Source organism: Fringilla coelebs (assembly GCF_963513975.1).
Source record: "Fringilla coelebs genome assembly, chromosome: 4".
Classification (NCBI taxonomy): Eukaryota; Metazoa; Chordata; class Aves; order Passeriformes; family Fringillidae; genus Fringilla; species Fringilla coelebs.
Window position 1 is genome coordinate 26,129,918 of NC_140032.1, and position 13,823 is coordinate 26,143,740.

At 40.7% G+C, this 13,823-nt stretch overlaps 1 protein-coding gene across 1 annotated transcript; it reads left to right on the plus strand.

Moving 5' to 3' along the window:
* Positions 1-7,760: 7,760 nt before the first annotated feature.
* Positions 7,761-12,899, plus strand: NIPAL1 (NIPA like domain containing 1; the record flags this gene model as incomplete). The annotated part of the gene is made up of 6 exons (XM_084204000.1): positions 7,761-7,765; positions 8,167-8,534; positions 9,569-9,625; positions 10,076-10,166; positions 11,997-12,157; positions 12,295-12,899. 6 exons carry the CDS (start codon positions 7,761-7,763, stop codon positions 12,897-12,899), a joined length of 1,287 nt encoding a protein of 428 aa, XP_084060126.1.
* Between the last annotated feature and the right edge of the window lie 924 nt (positions 12,900-13,823).

Consider the following 13,823-nt stretch of genomic DNA (forward strand, 5'->3'; position numbering starts at 1 on the left):
ACACTGTGCTCAAACGCTGTCTCAAAGCCTCTCACCATCATCCTCCAGGTCCAGAGACTAGTTTCTGCATGACTACTCTGCACAGGGACTAGCACTTCTGAAATGTCTATGCTGGGTCTGGCCATGCTTGGCAGTTTTTTCTGTGCCCTGAGATGAACCTGCCTTAAGATTATCCCTGTGTCTTCCAGGTTCAGTGGGTGTTTCTTCCCTGAGATGTCTCCTCCACTCCCAGGCTGAAACCTGCAAGGAACAGAGAGACTGGTTTATCAGAAAACTCTCTGGAAAATACTAAATCTTCATTCAATGGTATAATTGGGAAAAAGAATAATTGTAGTGACCCTAAAGAAGCTCTAGAAGTTTTGTATAGTCAGTACTTCTGTTTAGCAGAATTTAATTTCAAGTTAAAATAACAGAGGAAACCTTGGTTGGTTGCGCAGAATAACGATGCTGAAACATTTACACACAAAAAGGTGATTCAACTGATATTAATTCTGCTTAAACAAAACTCATCAATATATGACATTGCCACCAATGAGAGAGGTAGAAAGTAGATAAAAAAGGCTTAATAAATCCAGCCTTGCATGTTATTCACTCTTTGTAGTATAGAAGGGGTTAAGGTGGCACTATCGGGGCATTTATAAGGGAACATAAATACAATTGATTTCTACACAGCAATCAGAGCAATCTAATGATATTGAACTTCAGTCTAGAGACCTTTTTTTTTTTCTCAGTTGAACCTAATTTCTTCAAGCATTGTTCCTGCAGGTCTGCACTAAATCACGATGTAGTGGGGAAGATAGAGTTCCCATGGTCCGAGCTTCATTCACGAATCTATTTCAGTAATTTTTGTGTGGCTACATGCCAGGAAAGGTAATGAATCTGTCTGTAGCTTCTGTATTGAACAGAACTCATGTTTGGACACTGTCGTGTAGCAACGACTGCTGGTAGAGTAATGCAGGACAGGGAAGCTGAGCAATGATAACAGGATTTAAAAATGCCACAGGCAATTTTCATTATTAATAATAAGTGAGATAGTTCTTGCTTCATGTCTGCACCTGAACCAGCTGCACAGTGAACAGGTTTTCTAATTGTGGTGAAACTTGTCATCATCTTCAGTATTTACGATAATATAATTCAATACTGCATAAGGAACTCAATGTCCATGCACATAGGAAAAAAAAATCCTCAACAAGATTAAATTTATAACAAAGCCAAAGAGACACACAAATTAGGGTAATTAAGTTGTTCATGGCTAACACAGAGGTAAAGATGGGATTTATTAAGTCACAAAAATGAGGTTTACAATGGCTGTTTTAGTTATAAATGTAAAAGATTAAAATTGGCTAGATAGCCAGTGCTTCCATTTTTATGAAAGATCAACAGTTAAAGTCAGTGTTTGCTGGCTTTAAGGAAAGTTTCGTTAAACCTTTCATATATTACATAGTTAATGAAGTTATGTAACTACATAAGTAGCAGAATTTAACATAAATTTTCTCTTGCATTTTCCAAACATTTAATGGGGGGTAAAATAATGCAATAACATAGAAGGACATAGCAGGGTTTCACATTCCTCTTTGGGAGAAAGGGAAACTGCCACAAAATCACTTTGACTGTTACTACATGCATATTTTTACTTCATACACAAAAGGTTGATCTGTGCTTAGCTGTATCTGGCCCAGCTCCAGGGAATTAAATGGGTCTGTGCTGATTTGCATTAGCTCATGATCCAGGCATTGCTCTAAATCAGTCATAAGTGTCATTTTGAATGGCAAAATGGCATCTTTTTACTCTTTATGTCAGTTAACAAGACTGTATATCAATACTTTATTTTCTTTCCCATTTGACCTTTACACGTCATCCAAAATAAAGAAAATATATCAATGTTGATAAAGTAATTTTATATAGTTAGTTTCTTCCTGACATTGTCTCAAAGTTCTTCAAAACAAATTGAGTATGAAAACTGCTAATTATCAGTGAAGTATTTACACATGAAGTATGCCTACTCTCTTCTGTAATAATATCATGGATTGCAAGTTTTTTGCATCTGTCCATTGATTTGGATTGTTAGTCACAATTTTTTTGTGACTTCAGTTTGTTTTTTTTTTTCAGAAGAAAAAGGCTCTCACAGTGCTTTTTGCAGTTTATTACAATATAAAAATATGAAGCATTTAAAGCTTTTCAGCCAAGGAACAATAAGTATATAGCATCATTTGAGTTGGAAAATACTCTTAAGATAAATAAGTACAATTTGACCCAACGCTATTACATTCACCACTAAACCATACCCATCACTACTACATGTATACATCTTTTGAGTACCTCCAGGGATGGTGAGTCCGCCATTTCTTTAGATGGCCTGTTCCAATGCTTGACAGCCCTTTGAGTGAGGAAAAACCTCCTTGGGAGAAGAGACCAACCCTCTTCTAACTACAACCTCCTTTCATGCAGTTGTAGAGGGGTGTAAGGTTTATCCTGAGCCTCCTTTTCTCCGGGCTAAACACCCCCAGCTCCGTCAGCCACTTCTCACTGTGCTCCAGACCCTTCACCAGCTCCACTGCCCTTCTCTGGACTTGCTCCAGCACCTCAATGTCCTTCTTGTAGTGATGGGCTCAGAACTGAACACGGGATTCACAGTGTGGCCTCATCAGTGCCAACTGCAGGGGGACAAAATTTTGCTGGCCGCACTATTCCTGATACAGGGCAGGATGCCATTGGTTTTCCCAGTCACCTGGGCACACTGCTGGTTCATGTTCAGCCAGTTGTCAATAAACATAAAAATCAGATTAAATATTTTATTCATTAATTAAACAGTCTTTGATGTCCATGGCCTGCTAAAGGACTTGGCTGGTAGAGAGGCCCATCTACAGAAGTGTTAGCTCTGTGGTTTCTCAGTATTCTTGCTCTGGGTACTGCACCACAGTGAAGCCGGGAGCAGCAGGTCAGCAAGAGCTGTGCCAGAGGAAGAGGTGGTCTTTGGCAGCTCACCCTCTCCCACCTTCTCTGCTGCTCCAGCAGGACTTTGTGGATTACCACTTCCCTTCTCAGCAGATCTGCCAACAGAGTCACTTGCAGGATTGCAGCAAGCTCAAAAAATTGCCACATTTTTGTAGAAATAGGGATATGAACAAACAGAGTTGACAGATCTGAGAGGGCGCAGAACAAAAATATGAATTTGAAGCAGACTGCAGACATGTATCTGTCCATAGATGTGGTTTTATCCTATGGGCATGCTTATGTTGTACAAGAAGATCACAGTTTTCTCCCAGACTTTCAGATGCTCTAAAATTTTAACTCTTTCAAATAAGTTTTAAAATTATTGCTCTGGTTTTTTTAGCAGTAACCTGCTTTAAAAATGTTAAAGAAGAAAAGTCAAACTATTTATCATGCAGCCTGTGCTGGATTCAGACCACCTTCCCTAGAAGTTGTTATAGTGTAGGCATAGTAAAGATAAAGTGGAATGGTAACTAAAAACACAAAAAGCAAATGCAATGTTCCTTTTCTTCTAACATACAGAGTGCTGGTTATGCTAAAAAATAAATACAGAAATAAAAAATGAGACTAAGACATTGAAACTGATCTCTCTGTTTAACCATAGGACTGCAAAGTCAAGCATACCTAAGCCAAGGAAAACCAAGTTATTTTGTTGATAATGTCAATGTATTTCAGCAGTATGCCCCAATGGTAGAATTTTCAAAACCAATGATGATTAGTTTTGGTACTGTGCTGCAAAGCCTGGTTCCAGCTCTAATTTCAATCCTGCATGTCCCTGTGGTGCTCTGTGGAGGTGTGTTAAATTCACAATTTTGCCTCCAGTTAGAGAAATCCTTGTGCATGCTAAAGGTCTGCAGAGTGTCCCAGGAAGTTTGCTGGGCAACATGTAATGTTTTATTAAGCCTTACATTTTGTAAATGTACTTCACTTAATCATGTCAAAACCAAGACCTTAGTTGAAAATATTCATTGGGTAATAAAGATAATTATTTCTTGTAACATCTTGGAACCTGTTAAGCCACAGGGAGTCGTCTCAGGGTATGCATCACCAGACACTGCCCTTGTTCTAGGACGCTGCCATTCTTTGGCTGGGGGATCCCTCTGCTTGCCCGCAGATCCACCGGCCAAAGCGAGCACAGGCAGCTTGTCACAGACATAAGTGGTTGTGCATCAAGACTGTTCATCTCTTCTCCCAGCTACGAAGGGGAAGAAAATTCAATCTGTAGAGACTCCCAGGAGAGGCAAATGCTGCCAAGGTACTTCAGGAGAGAGCACTCTTTAGATTCAGTGTTCAGATGGGGCCACAGAACTCCCCAGGTCTGGAACTCCATAATGATCCAAAAAGCCCATTCGGGGTCACTCCTGGAGCCCTGCGTGCCCTTTCCCCACCAGGCCGGGTCCAGAAAGGTGGCGACGATGCCACCTCCGTCTCCGCCGGCGAGCGGGCGCGCCCAGGTGCGGGCGGAGCCCGGGGAGCCTGGCAGGCAGGGGGCCGGAGAGGGCTGCCCGTCCGTCCGTCCGTCCTGCCGTGCGGGTCAGCGTCTGCGCGGCCGTCTGTCCTGCCGTGCGGGTCAGCGTCTGCGCGGCCGTCTGTCCTGCCGTGCGGGTCAGTGTCTGCGCGGCCGTCTGTCCTGCCGTGCGGGTCAGTGTCTGCGCGGCCGCGGGGTCGGGGCACCGCGGGAGGATGCGGGGCTGGCTCGGTCTGCGCGGAGGGTTCGCGCCGGTCGGTGCGCCGAGGGTCGGCGGGGCTCGGGGCGCGGCCGTGCGCTCCTGCGGCCCCGGCGCCCGGAGCCCCCGTAAGATTTTCCTCCGCCCTGGCGTCACCCCGTTGTTTTCCGAGGAGTGGCGTGGGTCCGGCACTGGGGAGGCTCCTGCGGTTCTGCCGCGGCTGCCTCGGGTTAAGCATCTTTTCACCTTTGTTTTGTGCTTTTCGGTGAGTCTCCACTCCAGGTGTGCGAGGGAAGAATTCCTTGCTGCTTCTCGATACACCCACTTTTGGCGCCAGGAGCCGCGCCTTGGCAAAGGTGGGCTTGGTATTTCCTGGGTGACCGAGAAAGGCGTTTCATGTTTCTGCCAGGGGTGAGCTGAGTCGTGAGCTCGTTAGAAATGGTTAAATTATTGTCCAGTCAAAGCAGTTAGTTTTTGAGATGGCTGAGGACCAGTATCTTCAGTGGCAGGTTAAGAACCAAGCTGGCTGTCACTAACCAAGGCAAGTCAGCCCTACACTGCAGAATGACAGCTGGTAAGACGTGTCGCGACCAGTGTGTAGCACCGGGATGTCTGGTCTACCCAATTCAGATAGAGAATATTTAGGCGTTTGAGGGAAAAAAAGAAAAAAATAATAGCTGAATCATAAAAAAAGTTTAAAAGTTACACCAGCAACTGCCTTGGCTCAGGCTGGTTTCCTGTTGCTGCTAGCCTTGAGTCAGAGCTGGGAGAGATTATTTCTGCTAGGAGGAGTTCTGCTGACAGGTTCATGTTTGTTGACATTTGGAAGTAGGAGGTGAAACTAGCTTAGCTACAGAAACTCTGTGCTGAGCAAGCCAGGCAGCCTCAGTGATTTGTCATCTTCCTCAGCCTTTCCAAGTGATCTTCAGACTGTTCACAGGGGTAATAAAATAACAGTAATTCCTGGATCAGCCTCCTCTTCCCGTCTCTCAAGTGCTTTTTGATCAGTGGGGCCACTTTTTATGCAAGTGGAACAAATTACTTTTTTTTTTTTCTTTAACCATGAGAAGCTGCTCAATCCAATAAACAGATCTTTAGCATTCAAAATTACTCTTCTCAGTGATAAATAATATTTCTTAGTGAATGTGGGCAAGGATTGTAATTCAGAAAGGAGAGAAACAACCTGCGGCAGTCACTGGGTGACTTAGTACAAATGGCATGATTAAATTTTTCTTATGTTGTAAGGTATGCTGAGGAATGAAAAGCTTTAGAACACATAGAAAAACATTTTGTTTCATGTGAAACAAAATAAGCCTGCCATTCATCTCCAGCTACATGAAAGTACACCAGTCACCAAAAAGGAAGAAAATTGTTATTTTCTTCAGGAGTGTTTATCTTCATGTTTTCTTTTAATTAAAGGCAAGAATGTTACTGCTTCTCACACTATCCTGGTTTGGCATCAGTATAGGTATTGGGAGTTAAGGGATTTCATTCACCTCTCCATTGTTTTTTTCACAGAATAATAGAATAGTTTGGATTGGAAGGGACCTTGAAGGCTATTTAAACCAACCCCCATGCCATGAGCGGGGGCATTTTTATCTTGACCTGGTATGTGTTTACTAAGAGAAAATATATTTATGCTTAAAGGGCTTTTCTGTAATTTTGTTTTGTGATTATTCTTCCCTAATTATGTCAAAAAAAGTACATGCAAATTTTTTTTTCTTCTAAGACTATGCTAATAGTTTAGGATTTTAAAGTACTTTCAGGTGCAAATGCTAATTCCATATTTTTACATTATCCAACTGTAATTTCTAGTAATGATAAGAGTGTAGAATAGTATCTATCCAACATATTATGCAACAGTAACTGCATGTTGATTTAAGTTCTCTAAGTTTTTAATCTTCAACTGTGGAATATGAACATAGTTATCTTGTGAGAACATTTTTATTAAGTCTGACTTAGCAATACAAAACAACTCCTGTTATATGGAAACACTCTTAGCAAACAAGGAAATGTGTTTGCACAGCCTGCAAATCAAATTATAACTGCCTGTAGTATGTTTGTTGTATAATATGGAATGAGAAAACAGGGAGCAAGTAGTCACTCTAGTTCCTTACTTGTACAGGGTGCTGTCTCCCAGAGCTAATACCAGCATTGCCAACTGCAAATAGGAGATTTTTGGGGCCTTATGTGTTTTAAATAATTTTTGTTAAACTGTATTAAATGAATTATCCAAGCCTGTTTCTTGTTAATTGTTCAGTGAAGTACTTTTGATATAACATTTTTATTTCCAGAACTTACATGTGAACTCAGAGGCACATCCTTCTCTACCAAGTCCCCAAGAGGCATTTCTTCAGCTGGGAAAGGGGAGAAGAAAAAAAAAAAAGAAAAAAGGGAGTGTATTACTGATGCTGTTACTCTTCAGGATGAATCGTTCATGTATTAATTACAGGGAAAACATGGGAAGCAAAACTATTTGTTGCATCCCCTGCTTCCCATGTATCACAGTGGACTGAGATTTTGTACTTCTGCAAATTGTTTCATATTTCAATTGTTTCATATTTTAACGTGTCTTCAAAATAAGCCTTCTTTACAAAAAAGGTTGTTCTTAAAAGTTTTCCAGGCTAGAGTCTATAATCCACACTGGTTGCCTGATGTACTCTACTGGGACAAACCGAGACATCAGCCTAGACTGCCTGAGCCCTGCTGCAGCTGTGCTGCCTGAGCCCTGCTTCCCCATGAAAAAAGCAACTCCTTTTGTTCTTGGAAATGCAGTACCTGTTCTTCCTTTAGAAACAAAGCTAGGCTGATAACAATGATGTAGTTCCCAGACTGTCATCATAGTGATACTGATAATGCTTGGCTGGCTGAGTGTGAAGCTTTGTTCTCTGCTTGGGGTCACCCAGCTATCCAGCAGTGTTGCAGGGATAGCTGGGGGAACTGTCCCCTGTGATCTACCTCCACCCAGGGCTTACTGAGGTTAGATTTAATTTGCTGGGAGGTGTCATGAGGCCTTCACGTGAAAATTTTGTGACTGGTTAGATAAGACTTGGCTCACACAGTATTCACTGAACAGTTTTCATAAAATGTCTTAGTGCCCGTATGCAGTGAGAGTTTGCTCCCTGTTTGATTTTCCTTCCTTTTTTTCCATTTGTATTTCCAACCTCAGCTACCAATGTAAAACCAGAAGCCTTGAATAGCAGCAGGCTTACTTTAACAGGCAAAGTCCAAAATCGGATTTGACTATATGTTTGTGGTCTCTGCACAACAAAAAGGAGCCGTCTCATCTTCAGGTTTCAGGTTAGCTTTTAAGATTTTGAGTTGAATTTTAAATTGAAACTGATATTTTTTTGTTGCATTGCTTGGTATTCCCCTTATTGCCTGTCTGAGCCAATGAAGTGCAAAATACAGATGTAAAATAATGTAATCACCTGTGAGCTACAGGAGTGGGTAATGACCCAGGGCAGCATTGTGTACATTGTGTGGGTTTTGTGTGTTATTTGCACAGTCAGAAATTACAGGTGCTCTTCAAAGACACAAAAAGGAGTGAGCAAAGTGAGGACAGGGCTCCTGTTCGTGAGTCATTTGCCCTTCTTTTTCTGCTCCCAGGTGCTGTGCTCTCCTTTTCTTGCCCTGACTCCTGCCAGGCATGGTGCCAGATCATCCACGTGTCTGAATCACGCTCTCCTCTCCTCACCTCTATGGAGGGGACTGGCAATGAAACAAACTGGAGCATTTCCCTGCCTTCTGAAAGCAAATACCACCTCTACATTGGCTTGGCTTTGGCTATAGGCTCCAGTGTCTTTATTGGTTCTAGTTTCATACTGAAGAAGAAAGGACTTTTAAAACTGGCAGACAGAGGAGTCACCCGAGCTGGTAAGTGATGGTGCCATCCTTGCTCCTGCTGGGGACACAAACGCCTCTTCTAACTTGACCAAATCAAGGTTCAAGTCACAGATCACGTGTTTAAAAAAACTTTAATGGTGATCAGAAGTCTTGTCTTGGTGAGGGATGGAGGCATGGTATTATTTCTGTGTGTGATTACAGGGACTGGGATTTCAGAACTCTTAGGACTATGGGATCTGCAGGGGGTGTTAGATCTAGTGAGCTGGTGCTATTTCCTCACTGAGAGCAATTAGCAAAACAAAATTCTCCATTTGTTTTACCCTCCAAAATGCCCTTTTCCTTCTTTTCCCCCTGATTTGAGATTGAAAGTCTTAAGCTTTTTGGTTTTGCTCAGCTTTTTCAAAGTGAGTGCAATGAGTTGTAGAAATGACATTTATTACACAAGTTTCTATGGTTAGTACAACTATCCCTTCATCAAAGTCAAGAGATGAACAGCCAGAAAAAGAACAGTTCCACTAATCTCATCATTTCCTTTGCATGGATTTAAATACAAAGCATTAGCAGTTTTTCTTTTTTTGTTGTTGTGTTTATTGCAAAATATTATTCCAGAGAATTTGGTTATTTGAAAAAACTGATACTGAATATTATATATACTTATGTTTTAAGTTTTAAAAAAAATCATGCACACAGGGGCATTATACTTTAAAATTTCTTCCAACCTAAAGTGAAAGGAAAGTCAAATGGCAGTTGACTGTATGAATATATTGGATGTGACCTAGAAAAGCATTTTGAAACATTTCTTAAGCTCACCAACAATCTTTATAAACATTTCACTTTTGCTTGAAACTTCCCCTCTGCATATATTTAGTCAAATAGCATTTTTTAGAAGTTGAAGTCACAAAGCAGTAGAGTGGTTAATGTCAGCCAAAATCAAATATTCTTCTTGTTGCATCCAGTGTAACATGCTCTTTTGGTACTTTGTTAGTGCAAATGTGAAGTTGTACTTTTTGTTTCTTACAATAAGGTGATTTGTTTCTTCTAAGATGTTATTTTTTCTCTTTCAGGACAAGGTGGATATTCTTATTTGAAGGAATGGCTTTGGTGGACTGGACTGCTATCAAGTAAGTCAGCTCTTTCCTCTCAGCCTGTATGTAAATCTACAAAAAGCAGATTGTTTTAAAGAGATTTATTGTCTGATTTTTCATTCCCTTCACTTAAAAGAAATCTCCTTGCAATCACATTCATGACAAGCTGTTCTTATATGCCATCTTTCAAATACTATATTTGGTTTTCAGAGCTCTTTGCAGAATAACCATCTTTTCTTTAATATCTGGTCGAATGCCATGCAATTGCATCTGTCCAGCTTCTAGGAGTACTTAGGAGAAGAGTATTTTACTTTCTTCCAGCATTTATTAATTGTGCAGCTAATTTTGAAATGAAAATGTGCATATATAGTGCAGAAAAAAGATTTTGGTTTGTATTTGCTATCATAGTTTTCATACAAAACATTTACAGTAGTGTGCCTTTTAATATTCTCCTCCAAGCTGATCCAAATGTTCTTTCTTCTGCAGTGGGATTAGGAGAAGCTGCAAACTTTGCTGCCTATGCCTTTGCACCTGCAACCTTGATTACCCCCCTGGGTGCCCTGAGTGTTCTCGTAAGGTCAGTACCAATTGGGAGCAAGCCTTGGCAAATGAACCACTCAGTGCAAGAGGGAAAAAACCCTGTCTTTGCCTGAAAGTCGAGATTTTTAATAAGAAAACTGAAAAGCAATTGATGGGCAGAAAATGCTTTTTGTTGCTTGCTGGAAAGATATTTTTCCTTATTTAGAACTGAGTTATCTGGGTAGATAGAGTCAAAAGTCTTGTTGCAAAGGCCACCGAATGCCTTCCCAGTAGCTTTCCACCTAGATCACAAAGTAATTCTTATCAGCATAAACAAGGTATACTGCTGATAAAAGGTAATTTATCTATTCCTGGAGAACTGGAGCTTTTTAAAAAACTTATCCTGTTCTTAGCTATGACTAAACTTTAAATAAAAATACAGCATTCCTTCACAAAATGTTTTCAAAAATGTTTATATTTATAGGAGCATAATTTCATATTAAGGCTCAGTTAGTAAACCTTTTGATTTTGTTTTGTCCTTTTGAAATCTGTTTGGAAAGAAGGCAAAGAAAATCTAAGCTTTCTTCTGTATCCACAATTAAAAGTTGTGGTTCATTTGAAACAAAAATGTCTTTCACAGCATTATTGTTTCCTATGTATGAAGAAAAAAATAATTTCCAAGTTCTTAAGCACATACAGTAATGTGGCTGTCATAGCAGCAGAAAAGACATGGGCTGTGCATACAAAAATTTTATAGGAATAATCTTGTAGAAAAATGAAATTATAGTATTTTAAATATAAAACTCTCATTTTTAAGAACTGAGTATATTATGTGAAACACTGTGTTTAAAACAACATGCGCCACATATAAAAAACAAAACAAACCCCAACCAAAAAATAAACCAACAAAAAAAAAACACAAACAAAGAAACAAACAAACAAACAAACAAAAACCAAAAAACCCTAGGATGCTTGGAACAATCTACCTGCTCAAACTGCAGCTGTTCTGTCATAGCAAAACAAATGTAACTGAGTCCCTGCAGTGGTGCTGGGGTCAGCGTGTTGGTTAATGCAGATCAGCTGGCTGCTGCTATGCAAAAACAGCTTGAGTTTTATTGCCCTTTTCTTTCGTGGGGATAACAATCATTCAAATTTTCATGAGACAGAGGGGTTGTTAGAACTTCATGTCATTGAACTCATTACCCTTGTGTGAAAAAAAAGTCTGTATTTTGATCAGTGGGTTGAATAACAATTTGTGAGCGTGTTCACACACCATTAAACCTGTGTCTGTGCCCAAGGTTGTTCTCTAACAGGGTAATCATGCCTGTGAGTGGTGTAATTTAGGCCATGTTATTGTGCTTAGGTTAAATAATCAACCCCGTGGAGATCCTGGGGTTGATCTCTGAAGGGGGAGACATGCCTTCTCTGTGTTTTGGGGAGAGCCCTGGCAAGCCAGGCAGAAAGTATGCCTGGGTGGGACAGCCTAGGGAGGGATGAGGAACAGTTTCCAACACTCATGTGCATTGGTTGTAGTGGCAAATGAAGTGCTTTGAACCATTTTTGGAAGAAAGAAACAGCTCTTGTGGTTAATCTACAGTGAGAGTGCATACCCTGACTCAGGCAATCAGGAATGAGAAGCTCCTTAGCAATTTGGACCCTTTTACAACCTGGAGGGAAGTGATAAGAGTTGCTAAACTCCCTAAAACCTGACTTTACCTTCTTGGTCATGACCAACTTTCTTGGAAAAACTCCTTACAATTTGATCGTTTCAGACTGGTTTACCATATATCCAAATTCAAAAGAGGTTTTCTGTTATGCTACACAGAGAGATTTTGAATGTCTTCTGTGCCTGGTGGAGCTGAACATTTTTTTTTATTTTGCTGAACAGTGCTATACTCTCATCCTATTTTTTAAATGAGAAGCTGAATATTCACGGAAAGCTGGGCTGTGTACTGAGCATTTTGGGGTCAACAGTCATGGTTATTCATGCTCCAGAGGAAGAGGAGGTCACCTCACTAGATGAGATGGAAAGAAAGCTGCAAGATCCAGGTCTGTATGCACTTGCAGTGAAGACATGCTGCAGTTCATAGGGAAGTGTCTAGGACACCGAACAACTCTGAGCATGTTTGTGGGCATAGTCTGGTGTTGTGTGTATGTATTATTCTTTCCTTTCCTCTTTTTTACAGTGTTTGTTACATTTGCTGTTCTCCTGATGGTCGTTGCCCTTGTCCTGATCATTGCTGTGGCTCCAAAGAGAGGTCAGACAAATATCCTGATCTACATTTTGATTTGCTCCCTCATCGGCGCCTTCTCCGTCTCGTCCGTGAAAGGCCTGGGCATTGCCATCAAGCAGATGCTGCAGGGGAAGCCAGCCTATCGCCACGCCCTGGTTTACATTTTGGTGGGCATCTTGGTGCTCTCAGTCAGCACTCAGATCAGCTACCTCAACAAGGCCCTGGACGTGTTCAACACGTCCCTTGTGACCCCCATTTATTACGTGTGCTTCACCACCACGGTGGTGACGTGCTCCGTCATCTTGTTCAAGGAGTGGAGCAGCATGGAGCTGGGTGATATCATCGGAACCCTGAGTGGGTTCTGCAGCATCATCATTGGCATCTTCCTACTGCATGCTTTCAAAAACACTGACATCACCTGGAGTCAGTTGATGTCTGCTGTGGCCAAAGAACCGTCGCCGCCGCACCGTGAATTTGAAACCAGTCACACTTTGCTGGTGAGCATGGAGGACCCAGCTTTGGCATACGAGGAAGACAACATTTTATTTAGTCAGTGAAGCACTCAGCAGCATTCATCATCAAAGTGTCATGAATTGCAAACTCAGCCCACCATGTCTACTAGAAAGCTCTACTTTTCTGCAGCCCTCTGGAAATTTGTCTGTGAGGCCTGTTAAGTATGGACCACTCCTTTCTATGTCAGCTGTTGGCAGTAATGAGTGAAAATGGTCAGTAATTAGCACAACAGACAGAAACCTGGTGGTGGTTATATGTTAGGTGATGAAAAACATGGTCCTTTTTTAATGCAGCATCTCTTCCTGTGAAATTTTAGCGAAAAAGAATGGTCTTTGTAAGCCATGTTTAAAAAATGCAATTTCCTTTTGATGATAAAAGACAATCCTTGCTGAAGTGGCTGGTACTCTGCTATTATCTTGGTGATGGCCTTAATATTTCTGGCTTTCTTTATATTTTTATAGTTTATTGCCAAGTGAGCTTGTAGATATTCTACATGAAGGATATTCATTGGAGACATAATATGAAGAAAACAGTGTTTAACCCTTTTAGTTTTTCATATAAAATTTTATGCAAGATTTTTTCACTTTTGATAACCTGAATGAACATTGCTTAGATGTCACAAAAAAATTTTAGTAAATACAATTTTTGATACATCTCAGCTTTTCTATCCAAGAAATCCCTGAATGTGCCTGTACTTTCTTATTTCAAAACTAAGACCAAGTTTAAGAAAACAAAATTCATTAGAGGCCTGAAAACAGCTGCTACTGGCTTAAAAAGTTACATGAGGTTATAGAGTTAAGTATTCAAAGGAAATAGAAAACCAGAACATGCAATTAAAAATTTCCAATTTGTTTTATATTATTTTGAGGATTACAAAGTGGCTTTATGTATTTCCATACGTCTTCCTAATACAGCCATCTATTAATTAGAACCCATATAAGCTTTTCAATTTTTTTCCTCATTTTCTG